Source organism: Alexandromys fortis, unplaced genomic scaffold (genome assembly GCF_014885135.2).
Source record: "Alexandromys fortis isolate MF-2015 unplaced genomic scaffold, M_Fortis_MF-2015_v1.1 scaffold_20, whole genome shotgun sequence".
NCBI classification, from domain to species: Eukaryota; Metazoa; Chordata; class Mammalia; order Rodentia; family Cricetidae; genus Alexandromys; species Alexandromys fortis.
The window spans coordinates 9555971-9579969 of NW_026067903.1; the positions used below are offsets into that span (position 1 = coordinate 9555971).

The window sequence follows — 23999 nt, forward strand, 5'->3', positions numbered from 1 at the left end:
AAGATTCCTAATGATATTCTGGTGTACTCATAGATCAGTGCCTTATCCAGTAATCATCAGAGAGGCTTCTTCTGGTAACAGAAGGAAGCTTTCAGAGAAAAGAAAAAAAAGCAGGTGAATCCTAAGTTGGAAGCTATTTGATGAGATCTGATCAGATACATGGGTATAGGAGAAGGGGGGCTTTTTAAACAGAAGGGTACCCAAATAATTACAGTATCAAAAACATAGGTCAGTGGAGTCAGAAAACATTTTATGTAGTTGTGGAGATTGAAGCTAAAAATTTGTTATGACAGCTTGTGCAAAGCCTAGGACAGAAAACAAAGGAGGGGAGATCGGGCTCCACCTTTGGCCATGTTTGTTTTTGAGGGCTTCATTGCCACTGGGGTCATGTCAACATGAGTGGCCTGTGCAGTCAAACAGGACTGAGCCCTAGCTGCTGCTTTGGGCCACGTCTAGGTCCTTGGTCCAACATCAGTCAGGGTCTGTTACCACAGGGTATCATAGGAAACAAATGTACTGAAATCCAAGGACCATGTGGAGACAGTCTGTCCCTTGCTGGTCCCAGGATAGCTGGCCCTGTCCTTTGATGAACAATGCAACAGAAGAGCAGGTGCCATCAACAACCCCCATGCGAGAGCTGACACCAGCACTTGGAAGAGATGGTCCCACCTCTCACCACAGGCATGGGAGAGCTGGCCCCAGTGGCATGAGCCTAAGAGAGCCTGCTCTTACCCTTGTCTAAAAGGGGTAGTGCCAGTGGCCTGGAATGACCAGGTCAGCTCTCACCCAGATGCACATCCTGGACCGTGGGTTAGCCCACACTACAAGCTGCACCATCAATGTCCTACTGGACTGTGCAAGGGGACTGGTCCTGTGGAACGATGGCAGTGGTATCCTCGTGACTCTGGGCAACAACAGGATATCCAAGAGGAGTTTCAATGAGGGCCCAGTGATGATGGTGTACCATGATGGTGTACCAGAAACCAGAGGTTTTGAATCAGACCATGACTCATTGTAGGAAACATTTTGCAGATGGGACTGTTTGGACGAAAAGGAGTATACTGCATTACATGTTGCAACTCCTGATGACACTAGGATGAAGGAAGAGGTGTTGAAAAGATGGAGGCATGAGGTGGGTTTTCTGTTTGTTTTGTTTTTTTGTTAAACTAATCCGGAGTGCATACTTACTGCAGGGGTGAGAGGTAGATATGGAAGGACTGGGAGGTGAGTGGTATTGGGGTGCATGATGTGAAATTTCCAAAGAATCAATAAAGAATTATGTTTAAAAAACAAACAAATGAATGAATAAACAGACAAACAAAAGACAAAGCAGGGGATGGCTGGATGACATGTGTTTCTTTGGAAAGAATTTCAATGGAGCTAGTCTTCATTTGGTGAAGGGAAAGGGGAAGATTTGGTGATTTATTTTGGGGTGATAAATGCAACATCAAATTATTTATGAAACCTAAATGCTGTCATGTAAATCTGAAAAATGTATATTAATGCAAACAAATTAAATAAATAATTGTACATTTCTTATATAACTAAATAATAAGCAGCATCCAAATGTGAAGTGAAATACTTTTTGTAATCGTATTTAGAATGCTGTGTGTGTGGCTATGGCCTACAGCAGCCATTCTTCTTAAAAGGTCTGCATGTACATTTGTAGTGCAAACAGAATAGATTCCTTTACTAAACAACAGAAATTAAACACAAAGCCTTTTCCTCTCTAAAGTGGAAATGTCTACCCACTGTTCTTTCGATCAAATAAGTTCCCAGAAAGCTCTTTTTAAAACATGTTTTCCTATCTCTGCATTGGCTTCTGGTTTGCACAACAGTATGCTCAGGTCTGCAGAACTAAGGAGGTCATTTGGGTACAGTTCTAAAAACTGAGGGATAGAATGTATGGGGAGATAACATTTACTTTGTACATATGTGTATGCGTGGTGTTCATTTGTGGTTGTGTGCATGCATACATGTGGGTGTCATAGAGGCCAGAAGAGGGCACCAGATTCTCTAGATCTGGAGTCACAGGTGGTTGCAAGCTGCCCAGTGTGGGTGCTCGGAACTGAAATTCTTGTTTTCTGTAAAACACTATGAGCTCTTAGCCTCAGTGCCATCTCTCCAGCCTGGGCAAAGATATCCTCACATGGTTTCAATAAACCATGCTTTCAGGGAGGAGCTACTCTGATGAACAAAGATGATAAACAGTTGTTTTTTTTTTTTCAGTATTGTCAATAACTAGAAATGAATAGAGTACGTGTGTGTGGGCGTGCGAGTGTATGTGTGTGTGTACTTTGATGTGCATGCTCTTGCATAGCTATGCACACATGTATCTTCTAGAGAGTCATCAGAATTCTATGGAAGGAACATGTGAAATAAGAGACATTTGGATAATCTCACAGATTTATCTGCTTGCAGAGAGGACTCAAACAATCCCATATGCCATGCTGGCAGTGCATGGTCTCTAAGTTTTAGATATAGGTCTTTATGGGAACAATATGCCTGACCTAATGACTTGGAAGGAATAATTTTGAGAGCCTTCCGATAACTTTCTCTAAAATACCATTAGCAAATGCATTTTAACTGTTGACATAGTATCCTCAGGACATGGTAGAGCACTAGTGAACTCATGGCGGCTGTGGTTGCCCACATAAGACCTGCACAAGATCAATCCAACCATCTTCTAGCATAGATGGAGGTTTCACAAGGTCCTGTCTAGTGTGTGTGTGTGTGTGTGTGTGTGTGTGTGTGTGTGTGTGTTTATGATGTATATTGTTACCATTTTGATATAACAAGTGAGAGAAGTAGGTGTCTGGGGCATATATTCCAGTTCCCCATCTTGGAAGGCATGGTGGCTGGACCATCTTAGACCTTAGTGGAGAAGCCTGTCACAGTGCCATGCACATGGCAGAGAGAAGAAGGCAGAGAGCTCTGACCTAGACCTAAACACTGGCAGAACCTTTGAAGACCTGCCCCCATGACCTTTAGGCAACTTCTCCCCTTGAAGGTTCCACAGCCTTTAACATAGTACCACATGTTTGGGGTTAAGCATTAAGCATTAAAGTGAACCTGTAAGTACATTTCAGGTTTAAGGCATAGCTGGATATAATTTTCAGCCTTACAATGTACATATTTCTTGTGACACACAGATCCTTTGAGAACACACCTATGGAACTAACTCCAAGCAGCACACTCTCACTCTTTTTAATTCTGAGACCATGTGTATGAACCAAAGAGAAGAATGATGCTGCCTCAAATACATTAATATTGTTAATATAATATATTAATAGTAGTATAACCAAAGTGAGAATTTAATTTTGTATACTAATAATAAATATCCCTAACCACTGTTCTCTTCTTGTCCACAGTGCACACACACAGAAACACACACACACACACAAATTAGTTAATCAATAACGCTTTTTTCATAACACAACCTAGAGAAAACTTTAGTATTATGTTTATATGATATAATATTGTCCAGTGGCTAGCAGACATTTCAAAACAGAACAAAGAGAGAAAACAGTCACTGTATTGCAAGAGACATTTGTCATCTTTGTAATTTGGAGGTAGATTTTTTTTAACTCAATCCCAAGCATTGTTGTGAACAGAAGAATCCTCCTTTATTCTTAGGTGATTTGAAATCTAACACATTAGAAATATGGCTCATTCAGACTTCAACCACAGGGGAGGTATACCAATGGCTTTAAAGGATGAGTGTTTTATTATTTGTGGAAGTAATTTATTACGTAGTTGTGACTAAATACTATTAACTTTCTCTGAACTCAGAACCACAGTAATATGATGCCCAGCCAGCCCATAGCTTTGCAACACATTCCATTAACCCTGCATGTTTCAACTATTTTAAATATTAGTTCCATTTCAACAAACAAAGTCCTGCAATGCATTCTGGTAAATTAGTCTCTAATAAGAAGAGACTAGAGCATGAAACTCCAACAAGAATGTTTAATGGAATACAAATATCCAATCTAGAGGCTCTAATAAAAGTCTCCTCTCTTTGGGTGAAGGCCCTTGGCTATTCCACAGAAACCATCATATGTGGCTGCCCTCAAAATGCATTATAGATCAGACTTGTAATCTTTCCTTCTACAAATGGCACAAGAATTGATTTCAATTATCATGTAATACTGATTTCCCTCTCCTGTCAAAAAGTTCTCTATACACACAAAACTAAAGGTTGTCGGCTTGAGCTCATTTACGGAACTTTTAAGGACTATTGATTTGTCTGTGAAATTTCTACTTTTCTCGTAGTTACTGGAAAGATACCTCAGAGGTTGAATTAGATGGCTGGATTGGCCAGCATGCCGATAGGCTTAGCGAAGACTGATGAAAAAGAAACTCAAAATTTGTCAGGATGCATTTTGTAAATTAGGTTAACATGATTGATTATACTAAGCCAAAATTTCTCATGGAGCATTGGCCTGAATTTTAATTATCTCTTTTCTTCCTGCTTGGTTTCGTGCTTTGGTACATGTCTTTGATGTCCACACATTAACCTTTGGAGAAATTATGAAGTGGTTTAAATATAAATTGGACTTATGTCTTTGGAAACTAGGAGTTGTTTTGTAGACCTACAGAGACTTGTTTTATTTCTTTCAACTCTCTCAACCTATGAGTTGTCAGAGAGTATTTATAAAAGCACATATGTAAGGCCAATATTTTCTGTAGGATTTTATGTTCTTACAGGCACTTAAAGAACCCAAGGGCATTTACCTTAACTTTAATTTTCACACAATTCTTGTAAAAAAAATATAGCATACCACAAGTAATGACTTTTCAACAGTACTGAAATCATTCTGAGTAAATGCAGATGCATCCTACAGGCACAGTGCTTCCTTTAAACAATCTTCCCCTGTCCTGTCTCCCACGTACATTGTTCTATACATGCTGTATAGACATATCTCTAGGGGGACCGACCCAGGCTTTATGTGGCTTTAAGGGTTACACATTTGCATTCTATCAGAAGAAACCCCACAAAATCATGGATACAAAATCAAGATGAGAGTGAGTGTTTCATTTGACAAGCCACAACCAACCAACAGCAAATTTTTAGAAGCTTCAAACTGAGATAAGTTACAAAACTCACAAAACATATCTTCTCTCTCCTCTCTCTCTCTCTCTCTCTCTCTCTCTCTCTCTCTCTCTCTCTCTCTCTCTCTCTCTGTGTGTCACAGAAAGAGAGGGGACAATTTAGGGGGTTTTGTCTGACACCTTGTTTGAGACACAGACTACTTGCCTGGATTTTCTTACAGCCTCCAGGGATTCTCCTGTATATGCCTGTAAGCCTCCTATCTTGCCATGAAGCACTGAGATTGGACATGTCTGCATTACATGTTCAGCTTTATGTCTTAATGTGGAATCTGGGTGTCCGACTCAAGTTCTCACACTTGAACAGTGAGCACATTACCACTGTGCTATCATCCAAGACTCGTCCCTTTTTATTAAAAGTATAGCCTCTGATCAAGTTATAACATAAATGTGATTTTATTTAAAAAATTTAATAGAGGAGAGAAAATACAGGATATTTTTTCTGTTTTCAATGAAAGAAAAAAATATTATTGATGCTTGGTTGTTGATATGTATCTTCTCAGAAGCCTGCATTTTATCCGGCCTCTGTTTCCATTCTCCTAAGCCATTTCCACTCTCAGTCTAATGTACTGTTTTGATAACTTTTTCTCCTAGATTCTCTACATTTGCAGTGAAGATACCTTTTCCTGGTTTTGCCCTCACCATTCCCTGCTCATGGAAACGCTCTTCTCCCTGGTTCTCAAAGATTTGCCTATGATCTCTATCTTATAAACTTTGTAAAACAACCATAGCCATGATTGGCAATTCCTTTTACTGGAACATGGGCAGTGTGGTAGTTTGAATGTTGTTCGCCCCAAAATCTCATAAGGAGTGGCAATATTGGGAGGCCTGGTCTCGTTGAAGGAAGTTTGTCCCTGTGAGGGAAGCAGTCTTGAGGTCTCCTGCTTAAGATTCGATCAGAGACACATTCTACTTCCTTTTGCCTTATGATCAAGAAGTAACCAGCAACCATGTCTGCCTGCACACCGCCATGTACCCACCATGATGATAGTGGACTAAACTTCTGAAACTGTAAGCAATCCACACGAATTAAAAATTTCCTTTATAAAAGTTGCCATGGCCACAGTGATTTTTCACAGCAGTAGAAACCCTAAGGCGGGTAGTATAAATTAGATATGCAATTTATGCTATTCTGTATTTTCATTTAATAATTAACAAAATATGTATATATATAAAATATTTCTAAAAATACAATAAGTAGTTTAATCCTATTGTTGCTACTATGCAGTTTACATAGAACTTAAAAGACAAATATAAGAAATATTTTCTGCCTTTGGGATATGCGGAGGGTTGTAATGGTCAAAGATGAGGTAAAATGAATTTTAACAGATGCCAGAGCGAGATAAGAGTCCCACAAAGCAAATCCACTGTTTATGGTGGTTATGGGACCAGCTCTGTCTCCCAGACAGGTTTGATTTTTGACAGTCCTTCCCATCTCTACAGATGGCCGTCTCTCTAGCACCTGGTTTCTAGGGATATCCAGATCCCTGTAGTGGAGGTATTCATAAAGGAATCAGAAGATGTGCTAAACACTGACTTGGAAATTCAGTCACTGCCTGGATGTGCAGGTAGTCTGTCAGCATAAGTGTGTTCTCTGTGAGAAAGCACCAGGGAGGATTCTACTCTGATCGTTACTGAGAGGAAGAACAGTGTTTCTGGACACTGAAGAAGGTGCACAACTAGCCTAAGCATCTCTAATATCACACCAAAATTAATAGCTAGTTGGTAGCATCGGCATCTGCCCCAGTGACTCTGCCCCAGTGACTTAATATACCATGATTAGACCTGTCTGTGTCTTCAAAAGTGTTATTTCACTTCTAACCTCTGGTAGATCTCATGAGATTCTAATTCATTCTATGTGAATTTTTGTTCAAATACAATTGTCAATTTTTCTAACTTCCCTCAGTTATAGTGATGGCTCAGCAAGTTGTGAATGTGTTTCATGAGAAGATGTTTAACAAAAAAGAAGCTTTCAAATATATAATGTTGGGATAATAACCCCCAAACTATGTGTGTGTGTGTATACACGTATGTATGTATGTATGTATGTATGTATGTATGTATGTATGTAATGATGACCTTAGAACAGCGGTCTCAATTACTGTTTTCAGGTCAGCTGCAGGAGCAGATTTGATTACCTCCACACATTTTGTGTGGTCAGAAACTTAATGCTGGGGCCCAGCAGGAGAAGGCCTGTGAAGAAGGAATTGACTCACACTGGGGTTTATAACAAAGGAAACCTTTTTTTTTTTCTGCAAAATTTTATCTGAGAGTTAAGAATTCCTTTGAGATTTTTCACTATCAACTCAGCATGGTGCTATTATTTTGCTATTGAGACACTTAAACTTTTGTTTTTCCTTCCTAGTACAGAGGCATCAATAGTCTGGAAGTTGAGCAGAAAGCAGAGGTCTCTAACTATAGTCCAGTTAGGTACTCAAGAGATTGCCACTAGTGGCTCAGCAGACTCGCCTGAAACTTTGTATGTTATCAAATTCTTTCTAACAGAAAATCCTGTTTTAAACATGAAAAGTTTTCATATCTTCCCCCACGTATTTGTTCACCCATGTAGTATGGACTTATTTTGTAAATAATGTGTCATATTCCTGACTAAACTTTGTGTCAGCTTAATTACAAGTTGAGTTATGTTTTCCGACTTTCCATAAATGTCCAAGTTTTAAACATCAGCATCTGGTATATAAAAGATAATACAGATGAACATATTTTGTCAGTTCTAGAATGCCCTTGTTTAATCTTCCTTCAGTCCTTAAGACATTTGTCAGTGTTTTATGTTAAAACAAAAATGTGCACCCAGCATTAAGCATTAGTATCTTCTAGAGTGGAACCAACCAACCATGATTACTTTATTTTTGGATGAAGCTTTGACTGGTAATTAGCTAGCATATAGGGTATAATGATTTATATGATTTTAGAGCCCAGCACATGAGAGCAATTATTATTGAAGGGTTTCAACTTAATGAGCAACGATTTGCAGAAGGCATTTAAGAGGACATTTGTTGGCAGAATGAAATAAATGCCTAGATTACAGGGTGAAATTACGTGTATGAATGCTTGTGCATGTATGTATAGGCATGTCACAGTGCCCTTGGAGACCAGAGGAGAACATCAGATCTACATGGAACAAAAATTACAGAGACTTGTAAACTGTCATGGATTCAAGGAATCAAACCCAGGTCCTCTGCAAGAGCAGTAAGTGCTCTTTACTACTGAACCATCTTTCCAACCCCAACAACAATCCTTTTTTATTGCATGATGATCTGGTTTGGATCATTATGGTAGATTCCTGAGATTACAAAATCACAGGACATGAGCAGGAAACTCTCTTTCCAAGCTTCATAATACAGCAGAAACAGACAGAGAGACTATAACACAGTGGCTCCTGGACTAGTGACTTTTCTTAGCAAGGTCAGAGAATTCTAGGAGATAACAAATGATGTGGACATACAGAGGGTTCATGTTGCACAGCATTATCCCCTGAGACAGTAACTACCATCTTCATAAGATCAACTGTGTCTGTTATTACAAAGATAACCACAGCTGGATATGCTGCATGCTGACATTTGCTCATAGAAGAAGAGGGAAGAAGGTCTATATTGGAAACTTACCTGAATAGCCATTCACTTCTCTAAGACAATTGTATGCAATTCTGCTCTAATTGCATGTGGATTTAGGGGTGGTGAACTGGATTCCACAGCTTGGAGATGATTTGGTGAAAGAGATCCCACTTATGGAGCTACAGGAAAACCACCATCCACGCTGGAAGAAGACTTTCCAATGTGGTTGCTCCAGAGTCACCCCTGCTCCTATTAGTAACACCTCACCATGTGCTGTAAGCAACCCCAATATTCTCATGTGTGCCTCAGGAGGAACTTTGGTGAAATAGAACCTTTGTTAGTCCCTGGGACCTTTGAAAGAGGTGGTGGAGTAGACACTGCTGGGTTCTCCACAAGAATAAAATTCTGGAGACAGGAATGGTAGGAGGGTATTTAAAGACCTGCATTTCCTGTTTACACTATACATTTCAATTCTGGATGACAATCACATGTCTTTCAAATGGCCAGTGAAAGTGAAAGTTGTGAAAATGGGAGGATATCCATCTGTGCATACAGTGTATACATTGATGCTCATATTTATTCATTTTCCCTAATGTTTATTCACTTCCAAGTAAATTCTATGAGCATAAAATTCATACCACACTTGCAATAATGTATAACTATTTCCAATTTGAAAGCTGATCAAAATTTATAAAGATAGGAACACCTCAGTAGAGTTGATGTCATATGAACTGCAATGATGACATTGATGAATTTTTTTTCCTAAGTGTTCACATGTAAATCTATGGCTTAACGTCTGTTGTAAATGATATTTGTGCCCTACAACTGACATTACCTTCTACTTTTATGGAATGGAGTTTACTTTCTGAACCAGTAAATTTAATTCTTCCTCAAAACAATTTTTTGGGGGTACTTACATATTCTTCATAAGCCTCATGGGCTGGAGGTGGGGGTGCTCTATATCCTGGTACAGCTGCTGTCCCCCTGGAACGAGGTGTAGGGACACCTCTGGCTATTGGGGGCACTGGAAGAGCTCCACGGGTAACAGTGGTCCCCCGAGGGGTAAGAACACCACGTCCAGGTGGTGGTGGTGGAGGAACAGCACCCCCACGGCCCCTATGAGAAATAAGAGGCAAGTAGATGAAAGAAAAGAAAGACAAGAAATTATGTGTTCAGCTCATTGCATCTATATAAATCAGTCTCTCTGATAGATATTATAGAATACATAAAGTGCTTTGAGTCACATTAAAGCATATTTCTTTAAATATTATGATTTAATGAAAGCCATGAAATATATTTTGATATTTTCAATTATATAATTTTAAAAAAAGGAGAAAAAAGAAATGGAAAAAGAAAACTGAAGTCTTTCTTGATTATATTCCAGACTTTAAAAGAACAAACAGACAATTTTCTGAGATGTAGTATGTTGGCTACATGTGGGACCGTGTATGTGTGTGTGTGTGTGTGTGTGTGTGTGTGTGTGTGTGTAGACTATCTCCATGTTGGGAGTTGTTGACAGTGATCTCCAGTGTGGTCATATTTCAAAAAAAATCAATAAAATGTGACATTCTGGCCAGAGTGATGACACTGTGCAATTACAGTAGCTTGAATTACGCATCACACTATTATCTCCCGAGATAGTGAAGTCACTGGCAGATTTTCACTAGGTAACCTCAGGGCTGGTGAATTAGTGCCCAGCAATGAGAAGGCCTAATGAATGTTTTCTACCACACAGAACAAAAGCATGAGAGCAAAGGATGTAGCCATTTTTTCTGACATTCTGAAACATATAGAAAGGATGTTCACCTGAAATCTTTAAACAAATACATGGTCATTTCACTTTTCATTGTCTGAAAGTTGACCTCTAGAAATTACTGCTATCAGCAAGAATGCTAAGCTTTGAGAAAAGTGATGATCGTTGGAATGTCAATGATCATAGAGTTCAGCTGTGCCATCAATGGAGGCATGGGTTAAACTGCTCTGAACAGCCATCAACTGGCTCTTTCATCCTGGAAGAAAATTGTTGTGGGACAATGGCTTTACACTGTAGAGATTTGTTTCTTGTACTTGTTTAATAAAATGCTGATTGGCCAGTAGCCAGGCAGGAAGTAGAGGCAGGGCAATGAGAACAAGAGAATTCTGGGAAGAGAAAAGATTCAGTCTGCAGTCGTCATCCAGATACAGGGGAAACAAGATGTGACTGCCTCACCAGAAAAGGTACCAAGTCACATGGCTAACACAGACCAGATTGTGGGCTAATATAAGTTATAAAAGTTAATAAGAAGCCTGAGCTATTCGGCCAATCAGTTTATAATTAATGTAAGCCTCTATGTGTTTTGGGGGGCAAATGGCTGGCAGGATCGAGCAGGACAGAAACCTCGGTCAACAGAAAATGAGTGTTGGGAGTGAATTCTTGGCTTACCCAGCTTATGAGTAGAGACTATACAAAACAGTAGCCTAGAGCCAAGTCCATAAAGGACCCAAACACGCAGTGCCAGTTTCAAGTGCAATGGCTGGGATAACAAGCTAATGTTATCAGATGACATTAAGATACCTGTTAAGTGCCATTGCCTCCACCAAGCTCCTGAGCTGTCTGTATGTGAAATGCATAAACACATGATGCCCAGCTCTTAGTGATGTTTTGGGAAGTTCTAGAATCTGTAGGATGGGGAACCTTATTGGAAGGATTAGTTATCTGTGGACACTCAAAGAGCAAAACTCTCCCAGTCAGAGGTCCCCATCGCTGTGAGTCATCTTCCACAAGGCCTTTCCAAATATGATGAACGTATCCCCTTCACACTGTGAGCCAAATAACTGTTCTTTCCTCTGTTGAGTTGCTTCTTATTGAATATTAGCTTATGATGAGACATGTCATTAATATAGCCTCCAAGTCCCTGGTTCCTTAATGGTAACATACTCCTGGGTCTGACGACTAGGGTGATAATTCCTGTTTAGTTTAGCATTTTAATGCTATCAAAATGTACATGTGTTGATAATAAACTACATGTGCTGGCTATGTCAATGAATAATAGTAGGTAAATATTTAAATTACCTAGACCTAAAATAATATATTTCAGATTGAGAGGTACCTAGATTTCTAAATCTATATAATATTTCTGCTTTACAATTATTTCATGCTCATACTGATTCTGATTTTTTCATTACATTTCTTCTTCAACTAACTCATAGACCCAATCTTAGCAAAACTTCTTCCAGTGTGTCTCATTCCCTCTTATATGTCTTGTCATTTCCTGGCAGTCTTAACACCATTGCTTCCTCCCGTTCAACCTAAAGCATGCACCATCTCTTTTAGGATACTGTCCAGGGCTAAATCCCCAGTGCAGTATTCTTTCAGTTTCTGACTTCTTCAAAGAGCATTTTCTGCATTTAATCTTCTCTTCATGTTCATTTCTGAACCAAATGTCATCTCTTTAGTTCTTGTTTTCAGCACTCTGGGAAGACACTTGGCTGAGCCTGCCAAGCCCACAGCCTACCAATTTCCTCTTATAGCTCCCATGACCCTGTGTCTCCTGAGTTATATTTAAGACTTCTCCGAACTATTATCTGGAAAATGTTTCTTTCGACTTTTATTCTTTTCTCTATTCTGTTTCTCTGTATTTCAAGTGCTGTTCCTTTCTGCCAGCCTCAGGTCGTGGGTTTGTCTTCATTGTTTCCCCAGTTGTGATTCAGTCTCTTTCACCACTTCTTAGCCTTGAACACAGCTAATTGCTCATCATGCCAATTCCCAAGATCCTTTCCAAAATACAGATAGGGTGACATCCCTTTAAAATCTACCAGTTCTATATGTTACCTCTAGTGTTGCCCCCCAAATCATCCAAAATCTGCCCTTAATGTTAATAGTGCTCCTTTATTTATTTGATTAAGAAATGAATTAAAACATTGGAATAAAGATTCACCAAAATTTAAGTCCATTCAAATTTTGGCAAATACTCTGAGCCAAAAGAAACATTTTTCCTTTAAGTTTCTTTCATGATCTGGTCCCCTATGTTAGTACTAGAACAAATTCTATTACTATGATGTTTTTAAGATATCATAATAAGATAAGTAATTTATGTAGTTAGATTCTCAAGGAATACTGAAGATATTTTGCTTTGTTTGGTGTGTGAAATATATAGTTAATATTTACCTGCTAAACTGCTTAATAGTTAAAATAATATTTCTGTACCACAAATTTGTGAGGTTTTATTGTTCAGACTCTAGAATTAACCTATTTAAGATGATTTACAAGGATGCTACTTTGGAATCAAACAAAATCAGGCAAGAAATGCAAGTTTTATAAAAGACTTGTCTCAAGTAAAATGTTGCATCTTGTATCAATAAGGATAAGACCTGGAAAATTAGAACAATGTTTACTTTTTAATTTTTGGGATGAAGTATGAGCAAAAGCTCTGAAAAGTTTTTGTGTCTTTTCCTTCAGGTAGATTTAATTGTCCCAAAATTTCTACATAGATTCATGTATAGAGCTAAATGTTGAATATTCTATTTTGGAATCCTTAATTTTTTTTCTGAAAAACAAGCAAGGTTTTAAAATATTAAATGGAAAAGGCAGTGGTGTATTGATAATGATTGAAGTGTTTGGGGCAGAAATCGCAGAATATGTTAGCATATCTTATACTTTTATCATGACAGATGGGACATTATTCGTAGTCTGTCCTTTACAAATATTAGCCAGCTATACAGAAAAGAAAGTGAATGAGTAAATGGATTATGCATCTTGTGTGTGAAGATTGTGATGTGTGTGTGTTTGTGTGTATGTGTGTGGTGTGTGTGGTATAACTTTTAATCAGAAAAAGGTTGATTTTGCTTCCAGGTTTTTCTAGTTCTGGGCTATGATTGGGAAGAATCAGCTTTAAGATAGCTGATAAGAGGCCAGACAGAGTGTAGGGCACCAGAATAGAAACGGGCAGCAAGGTGGGCAAAGCTGTTGAACTTGTGGGGAAGTGAGAAAAAGAAAACCAAAGACAGTAACAGCTACAGCACCATTGGAAGGCATTTGATACTATGACCCTAGACTTCCCACTATGCCTTACTTTTCGATGTTTGTTTTCTGCCCCTGAAATAGATGTTCGGGAATGTTAGTCTGAGTTCACTGCTGTTTGGTCTCTGATTTGGGTATTACAGTATGCATGCATCTTTGCCATTTGGCAAATTAATGTCTTCTATTTCAAGCTTAAAAAATTCATTCAGAATCCTACAAAACAAAAAATTATCATCAAGGATTTTGCAAAGCCAAATATATTCATGAAGTTTATATAGCTAAGATGTTAGTGCTGCCACAGTGAGCTTTTCTTCTTACATGATGAAGATATATTCAATTCATTTATATGTAAACTGACAATATTATATCCCTTCAAGAACCATATATGGCATGGATAAAATGTGCAGCTTTCTATCATTTCTGGTTTTAAAAAAGCAAAGGACTATGTAACCTCTGTGACCTAATCCTGGGGACAGAACAGGGAAGTAGAGCATCTCGGGTTCCCACCTTAGTTTCTAAGAATAGTTGTTAAGTGTTCAAATTCATGAATTCTGCAGTCAGAATGTATCTATTATTTTAGGTAACATTTTAATATTCTCCCTTACATTTGTTGTTGTTTTGTTTCTGAAACTAGCTCCATGGATGGCCTCAAAATCACCATGGACATCAGGCTGGTATTGAACACACATAGATTCCCTTTTCTCAGTCTCTTGAGTTCTGGGATTAAAGGTGTGGGCTACCACACTTGGCCCACCCAACTTTTGTTCCAAAGTTTATAAAAAGTACTTATCTCAAGTTAAAAAAAATGTGATGAATTAATGTGGGCCATTTCTTGTATGCTATTTAACCATCCATTCTTACTGTTTTGTTATAATGTGAGTATTGATGAGGCTGTTGTGTTTTGTACTATTTAAGCATCTAGACTTACTGTCATATTATTATGTGAGTGTTAATTAATTGTTTAGTTCTCTTTGGAATTTTGACATAGAGCAGATGCCTGAAGTCATCATTTTTGTTAATCCACTAAGAGTGAGAACTCACGTACCTTGAAGGAGCTATGGGAGTAATTCTGATTCCTCTGCCTCTAAGACCTCGGCCACGGCCAGACTCTTCTGAGCCATTTAAGTAAGACAACTCCCGGAGCTGTTCTTGGCGAATTTCATCATTGTAGTCCTAGAAGGAAAACAAAATAGGCATGATGAATTACTATAAGACGTTGGCTTCTTAGCCCTGAAACACACAGTCCAAACAATAAGAAAAAGGCTCAGGATTCAATGCAGAGACAGAACATTCATCTAGCATGTGAGGGACCCCAAGTTTTGTCACCAGCGTTTCAAAACTGAAGAATATAAATCAAGACCATAATGTTGTGGGGCCAGAGCAGAGACTACCTGCATACCTTGCCTCAAAGTGCTGGTCCTGGTACCTCAAGAGCCTGAGGTAGAAAGGATGCTCCAATGAGTTCAAGGACTATATGAGAACATCCTGAATTCTAGATCAATCTAGGCTAATGTGTAACAAAAGAAACAAAACAACTGTGTCTGTTTCCTGATTCTTATGTACAAAACCCCGGAAATGATGCTAAAGAAGGCACTAATCTCTTCAAGCCTCTTATTGTGTAGTGAAAATGAAGATGATTCCTTCATCAAGAAATTACTCATCATGACACTGGATTCAATTCTCTTTACTATTATGTTAGGGTTTATCTGAAGAGGGAAAGTAGAAGTAGGGTATTAGTACACTGGACGGTACCTTAGCTAGAACTGTCAACATCAATATCCTGGCAAATAGACTGCACTTGGGTGAATATGTGTAGGGAGTATGAGTGTATGCTATTCAAACAGTTCCTGAGTTACAGTTCAAAAGGGGACAGTCCTAAGACCCAGAGCAGGTGAGATTGTCTTAAATTCATTAAAATGATGTCCAGCACTAGGCTTTGTTTCAGACACAGAAATTCTGGAATCTCACCAGATAACCTGGCCTGTAACATTTTCAAATCAAGGAACTTCCTTATGCATCTTATCCTCATTAAGTGTAAATCAAATGTTACAGTCACAACCAGAGGCTTGGGTGAAACTCCTGCCATTCTTCTTCAGCTAGTCATTTACAAAGAACGAAAAAGTAGGTCGGAGTCATCATAGATGGATTTAACCTTTAATAAAAAGTGCTAGTTTTAATTATTTCCTCATCATATCATGTGTGTATATACATACACACATATAGAGACATAGAAACACTTAGGCAAAAAAACAGATACACACACAGACACAGACACACACACATACACACACCTTTGTAGAACAATATAAAACAGAGTAGTTGGTTATTTGTGCCAAATTGCCAATATGATCTTTTTCTCCTGGATCCATGCCTCTGAAAGTTCTAATAAGTTTCACTTGGCATTGGCTGTGTGAAACTTTTGTGCTAAGTACAAAACATAGCTAAAGTGACTGGAAAGTGCTTGTGTACTGGAACTTGCGTGTTTTGGCATTGGGAAAACTTATACCACAAGGTATGGAAGTCTAACTCAGTTTTTGGAAGGTAGAACATGTGGGGAGATTCCAGTCACTCGGCCCTTTCTGCCATCCTTTCTGAGATGCCTGAGAGCCATTCTGTTCTCCTGGTCAAACAGATAGAGACCTGAAACATTGCCTGCAAATCTCAGAAATCTATTGTTCCCAGGATAAAAAGATAATGAACTGGGATCCAAAGTCATTAAAAATCTTGTGTTGATTTGATCTAAGGATTCCAGGAGCAGCAATGGTTTGTCAGCATAGGATGTGAGAGCAGAGCTTCAGAGGCAAGCTGAAACAGCCATTCTCCACACATCTGGATGACATTGGAACTACATGCTAGCATTTATTTCTTGTGTCGGGTGCCATTTCAGATAGAACTCAGTAATACCTGAATAAAATATCTAGGTATCAAATAGTTTGAAACATTTACTGAATCTCTGTTTAAGGTGTGAGCTTACTAACTCAGTGCCACGGCTGTTTTGCTGTTCCGGAAAATTCCATTAACTAGAAAAGATTATCAATCTTGGTTAGATGAATATTTTACCACAAAGAATAATTCTTAATGTAAGCAAAGCCACTATTGACAATATACAAGCGGATTCCTTATGGACTTAGTGGGAAATGTTCCCTTTAAGAGATTAATCACTTTGCAGGTTTATGGTGACCAAGAGAATGGAGACATGCAATTACAAGTGTAACTGACCGTGAGCTGCAGTTGCTGCCTCCTGAAATACTACATCCTCGAGGCCATGTTGCTAAGAGTTCCTCACAGCTCCTGATGCTAAATTAAGTCTATTCCAAGAAGGCACTGGATTCCTATATTTTGAGGACTCCTTTTCGGTATTGCTGAACTTATATTTTTACTTCAGCATATCAAAGAAGTCCAAAAACTCACATTTCTCTTTTCTTGGCTTCACATATTGTCTGGAAGAGTCCTCCTTTCCCAGAACGATTTCGACATTGTCACAAGAGCACTTTCTCTAATAAAATACCTCCATGTTTAATCCACTTTATCATTCGCTTCTTCGAGGAATCAAGTGGAAATATAGAATTCTGACAAAATCGAGTTCCTGAAATCACAGAGCTGAGAGCTTTGACAACCTCATTTGTATTAGTACTGATGGAAGGTGTTCCATTCATACTCTGTACTGTGGCTGAGTCAGTGTGACTGACATTTTCCTACTTTAAAATGGCTCTAGAAGGCTGAATCTTAGACTCACTACCAATAACTGGAAAATGCAATACTTTGAATTTAAAGAAAAAAATACAACTTGCTTAATGCACCAGTTAATGGGAAACTAGGAAAGACTCGTAGAGGTAGGCGAACATAAGAACTATTTAGAGACAGAGTAGAACAATTTCATTAGTACAGAGAATTATGGTGGCACTGAATACGTTGCTTTTATTGCATGAATGTGATGAGATAGGAGGAAAAGAAATAGACATCTAAAAGCTTAAGGGTGTCCTGGTAGAAAGTAACACACTTCTTTCTTTCTATCATTTCTAAACTGTTTTGCCTTTTTTAAATACCAAAATTGGTTTTGGAAATATATTACTTGAAATAATCTCATTTATACTCACAATAGTTTGCATATGTTCCCTCCCCTGAATGAGATAAATGTACTCCATGAAACAGTTTCCATGAAATGTATGATTGTTCCCTTTTGCCTCTCAGTTAAGGCCCTCCCATTGTGCTGGCATATGGTGTAAACAGTACACACACTAAATAGCTGCGGGCAGGAGGATGTTTGGCTGTTCCTAGAAAGGAATTATGTGCACAGTCCACATATTAAATGTATATGCATAATTTCCAGTTACATACAGTCTTGTCCATCTGCTGCGGTGGCATTTTGCCAACATACAAATTGGGAAGATTATTTAACTTACATTTAGATGGCAGGTAATGGTAGGTGTTAATAGACAACCTGGGGGTTCAGTCAGGGACCATTTTTTCTGCCAAATCCTCTCCATTAAGACTCAGCAGGCCCTGGTGCCACACATTTAAAATGTGGCCATGGGCAGATGAGATGCCTCAGTGGATAAAGGCATTTGCTGCCAAGCCTGACAACCTGAGCGATCCTGGAAATCTACCTGGTGGTAGGAGAGGGCTGACACCTGCAAGCTGTCCTTTCCCTCCCCATGGTTGTCATGGTACCAGCCCATTGCATACGTATTACACACACACACACACACACACACACACACAAATTAATAAGTACAAGAAGGTAAGCAATATGTAAATAAAAAATGACACGTATAGTTTAATCCTTCCGGGTTATAACAAAGAGAACGGAAGAAATATCAAGCTCTACAAACCACAGTAATAAGCAAGAAGGTGAAATTGCATGTGGTGGCACATGCCTGAAATTCTAGTACCATTGAAGCAAAGAAAGAGGGTTATGAGTTCAAGGCCATCCTGTGTTAAAAGAGTAAAAACTAAATAAAAGGAAAATGTAGGCTTTGAGCCAATATCATAGTTATAACGGAGCTGAAATGGATAGAAAACTTTAAAAATACTAGCAGAGATTATTTAATAAGACAAAGATTAGGTAGCTTCACTGAGCCAGCACAGAATGAGCTTACTTCAGCTCACACTAGAAACCAGAAAACTATTATCAAGCTATAGTCAATCAAAGGTAAATTAAGATTTATTAAGAATATGCTGAATAAGTGATTCTGCACTAAGTTCATTTAAAACATTTATAATAGTATTAAAACATTTATAATATTATTCATCAAACAAAACAATCCAATGGCTTGGACTCTGAGCCTTGAATTGCTATTGATGGCAACTTCTGATTTCACATATCTTTTACTGTTATCAAAAATTATTATAAACTATTCAAAAATCATGACCACACATGTTGATAAACAGATTGGATGCATGTATTATATGGTTATTAGAATGGCTTGTTTTCTTTTTCTTATTTTCTTTATAAAACATTGGCTACTGGCATATGAGGTCTTCCTTTAAAGATCTGTGAATTGAACAACAAAGAACTCAAATATTTTTGTAAGATTTTTAATTTAATGGAAGTCTCACAAATCAGCTATCACTTCAAGACAGATGAAGGATGCTAGAAAAATATTCATATAAGTGCAGATGTCAGATTTGAGCTGCTACAAACACCAAGTTCTGTTTATCAAAATAAAGTCAAAGTCAATATAAGCTTGCTCATTAAATGTTCTTAGCAAATTCATACAAAATTCCAGTATGAAGGAGGGGAAGCAGACACACAGTGCCACCCATAGCCAAGGAGCTATTAGCATTGGATTGTTGCAGGACAAGAGAGATAGGTCAGTTTTCTTCGGTGGGATGACATGATATATTGCCCACATTTTAAGGCAGGTCCCATCCACAGGTGTAGTTGGTCAACACAAATAATAATATTATTATTTTTTTTAAGGAAAAGGGAGGTGAGAGACAGGGGATTGGGAGAGAATCTCATTAAAGGGGTGGATATAATAAAACATATGAAATTCTTAAAGAATAAATGAGAATATTATTTATTTTTTTCTGGCAAGTTGTCAAGCACATAATATGGGCACCATATTGAGTTTTAAATAAAAATAGGTTTTAATTAATCCTTTATCATATTTAAGTCAACTTTTACTTATAAGGAAAACACTTTAAAACACTTTTTATAATAACAATCCAATGGCCTCCAAATCTTCTTAGGTGAAAAATCACAGTGGAAAGCATAATTTGAAAAAAATGTGTAAAAATTCTATTTATAAACAGGGTTGATGTGGGTGACTGCTATCAACAACCCTACAGCTTCCAGCCTTTTTGAAGACAAGGGAAATTCGAAAGTATTTTTTCCTTAAATTTTGATGTTTTGTAGCTTACAATTCAGTTTCAAAATTTATAGATATTATAAGATGTTGTTGGTTAACCAAACCAACCTTATTGAATTTGAAACCTACTCCACAGTTGGAATTTTTCTTCTGATATATTAAACATGGTAAAAAAAAATTACTATGGCTGGGAGGTAATAGGCCCTGGGTATGTGGTGGGGATATACACTTATTGTCTTGCTTAATGGCCACAGTGGTAAACTTTCTAATTATTAGGTTTATACTCATGCATCTTTGGGGCTCTCGGCTTTGGTCAGAGAAGATTCTTTTTTCAGTAGGCAACAGCTAATGCAGAGACTTCTAATTAGTCAATGTGCTGAAAGTAAGTGACTGAGTGGTAAGTAAATGGGGCATTTATAAGAAGTCTCCTCAGCTGCAAGTCTCAGGGAACATCCTGGAAGAGGTGGGAAGAAGGAATGTAAGGGCCACAGTACAACGAGAAGTATGATGTGCTAGCCTGCATCCATCTTAGATTTAAAAGACATCTTATTGTAAAGACAAAGTAGACTCATTACTGATTATAATGAAATCTGTTTCTCAAGAACTAAACTCTGCCCCACTTGTAACCTTAACAGCCTGTTTTAGGAAATAGCAACCATGTCTTTGTTTCAAAAAGTTGTTTATAACAATCTTGCTACCCTACCTTTGTTTCAAAATGTTGTTATTACTACTTTGCTATGACTACATTGTTATGACCACATTGCGGTCATGTCTTTGTATCAGGAGCTTGATATGACAAGCTTAAGTGTATGCTCTGCGCATTTTGCCCTCCAAACCCCCCATTTGGAAACCCCTACCTCTGAACTAATAAAGCCTTGTCTTCCTTATGTTCAATGCTCAGGGGGAGGTAACCGTTAAACACAAATACAAAAGCTTGCTTAAATTAATTGCTTGCTTTAATTCATTTGGTCAGGATAATTTGGGTCAGTGGTCTTTCTATTCCCATCTTTGAGATTAACAAGTACTGTGAAAAACTATTGTGTTCACATGGCACAAGGAATAGCTACTGTGAATGAATTTATTTTAGCTTTGGATACCAAAAAAGGCTTTTGCAAGACGTAGACACTCAAAATGTCGATGTGAAAGGGGACTCGCTCATGAGATCCATCCTATAGCTAAGGAGCTATGCAGATGATGGCCACCTGAGGGGGAAGGATAATTTTCTTTGGAACAGAGGTCATTCGTAGTTTGCCCACATTCCACTAGATGACTACCATGCATAAACGGGCAACACTAGTTAGTCTCAGTGGGATAGTATATAAATATATACAAGGTCTATGTGTCCCAGGCTGGCTTCAAATACACTATCTAGGCAAGCAAGAAAGGATTTTTGATCTTTTCTCTATGTCTCTAGCATTGATCTTAAGGGTGTGTCACATACGTGGCTTATGATATGCTGGGGACTCTATGTGTGCTACATAAATACTTTATCCACTCACCTAGATACTACCCCTCATTTTTTTTTAAAAAAAATATTGATACTTTTGTAGTTGAAGTTAGGTCTCTGGAGGCAGAGAACTAGCTATTACAAATTACTCATTATTTCCCTAAATTTTTTGTAAAGTACCTGGTTTTAGAAATCTAGCAAACTTTCAATATATTTCAATATATTTTATCCCTATTTAGAGTATGGGTATAATATCTTTATTCATAAATTAGTATTAGATGAATTAGCAAGTTCTGTCTAAACACAACAAAAGAATTTACGTGTACCATAATTATTAATACAAATAATGATTTGGTTATTACAAGCAGTTTGAAAAGTAATGTAGGCTCAAGGACAGAACCTATCATGATTTCAAAAGAATGAGAAGAAAAGACACATACATGGCAAATCATAAAAGCACATCTGATAGAGGACTGTTTTGTTCAAGACACAGAGAATGCTTAAAAACCAGTGGGACCAAAACAAGCAGTTAGGACGTGTGTAGAAGGCTGGATATGGCATTTCAGCAAAGAAGACATACAAGTGGGAAATACACCTCTAATAAGATGCTTGACAATATGTACTGCCAGGCAGCTGCAAATTGAAGCAATAATGTACCAGTACCTTCCAGTTAAAATTTGGAAAAAATACAAAAGTCTTAGAATACCATGCCATGGAACACCAGGAAATGTTGGTTCCTGTTGGAGATGATTTAAAACAACAACTTTGCATTATGATTTCATGTTTGCTACAGAACTGAACTTACTGTACCCTTAGAGTAGAGAAAGTGTACCTTTTTTTTTATCCTCCGAAGTGAGACAAAAACTTACGGTCACACATTAACCTGCACAAGGATGTTGGAAAGCACCATTATTCATGAGCACTAGAACGTTTTAAGAACTAAGATTTCATCTATGCTGAATGGGAAGACTGGTATATGTGGAAAATAAAATGTTCACAGTAATATAAAATTGAGTGACCAACACACAGCAGGATGCGGTGGAGCATTTATTGTATGTTAGTATGCAGAAACCAGATAGAAACAGTTATTTACAGGTTCCTACATGCATAATCCTGGTGCTAGCTGAATCCAGCTAATTATCATGATGGGACACTAATAAAGCCCCTTTCATAGAAACTCATTTCTAAGCAGTCCAAAGTACACCATGAGCAAATCCAAATACATCTTTACAATTTTACCTTGATGAAGGATAAAGGATTGATACCCACATTTATGGCATCAGGGGCTAAATGAGGAATGCAAGCCACAAGCAGGTGAAAGTATTTAAATGCTTTTTAAATTCCCATCAACATTCAGTTATCCATTTTTCACTTTATTCTTGTTTCAATATCCTGGCATCTTCCTCTTCATCTAGAAAGCACACGTTTGGGTAAATCATCACTTACAGTTAGAAAGAAAGGAAAGGAAAACTGCAGGCTATGACCAAGATAGGAGAAATGTTGAATGCACAGACTGGAGTTAATGAGAAATGAACGGACAATATGTTGCCAAAATCAAAAGACATTGTAAGGAGTCAGAAAAGGTCTAGCAGGAGAAACAAAAGTGTGAGTAAGGGTATGATAGAAATGGGCTTGAGTAGCTCACATTACAACAAAATGAGCAATGAACGATAGTTTAGGAATTTGCGGGCAGGTGGGAAATCGACTGTGCAGAGCCAGAGGAGACCTGAGCTCACAGTGTTATTAGAAAAAACTGTGTTGTCAGAAGCATTCCAGGAAGCCCGCTGGCTCATAAAAACTGTTCTTTTCTTCAACTTGAATGGACTGGATAACTTTATTTTAATGCAAAGAAACAGCGAGGAGTAGTGATCTACAACAAGGAAGCTAGAAAAAACAACAACAAACTCTCAGTGAGTTGAAACTTCTCCAGAACAGACACCAGTGTTGGTGTTAGCTGTAAGGCAACTAAAACAGCAGTTATAAACTGTATTTCATATAATGAAACCGTCAACTTACTAGATATGAAAGAGAATGCTCAAATTGAAATTCTACAGACTAAAGGTGTAGAAGGTAAAATTAAAAAAATACACAAAATGAAACTGCAGAAGAATAGATATCCCGGATAAAAGGCCATAGAAATAGAAATTATTTAAAATGAACACCAAAGATAATAAACTAACTAAATAAACAACATGAATCCTAATATTGAAATATAAGAAATTATGTCATTTTTTCTACACATTAAAATATCACAAAGAAAGATTATGAACAAATTTTTGCTAAATTAAATTTTAGATGAAATATCTGAACTACTAATAAAACAAAACCAATAAAATCACTGAAGAATATCTTAAGAATAGTTTATTAGGATGGGGGGAACTTGGGGAAAAGGGATGACTGGGATAAAGGAAGGTTGGATAGGGGAGCAGGGAAGCACATATCTTTTTTTTCAGATGTAAATGTAGTTTTTATTTATTTGAGATGATAAACATCATCATTGTGATTTTCATGCATGTATTCAATGTATTTTCTTTGTTTTTGGAGGTTTATTTTTT

The 23999-nt window shown here is 37.8% G+C and overlaps 1 protein-coding gene across 4 annotated transcripts in view; it reads right to left on the reverse strand.

Annotated features, from left to right (window-relative positions):
- Khdrbs2 (KH RNA binding domain containing, signal transduction associated 2) overlaps positions 1-23999 on the reverse strand; it is a 396449-nt gene that overhangs the window by 157238 nt on the left and 215212 nt on the right. For all 4 annotated transcript variants that reach the window (XR_007590495.1, XR_007590496.1, XR_007590497.1 and 1 more), the window contains exons 5-6: positions 14729-14856; positions 9602-9800 (exon numbers count right to left, since the gene is read on the reverse strand). Coding sequence is in view for 1 of the 4 variants with exons in the window: in XM_050134757.1 (XP_049990714.1) it covers positions 9602-9800; positions 14729-14856 (327 nt within the window). In the remaining 3 variants the exon portion in view is untranslated. The remainder of the gene's footprint in view (positions 1-9601; positions 9801-14728; positions 14857-23999) is intronic.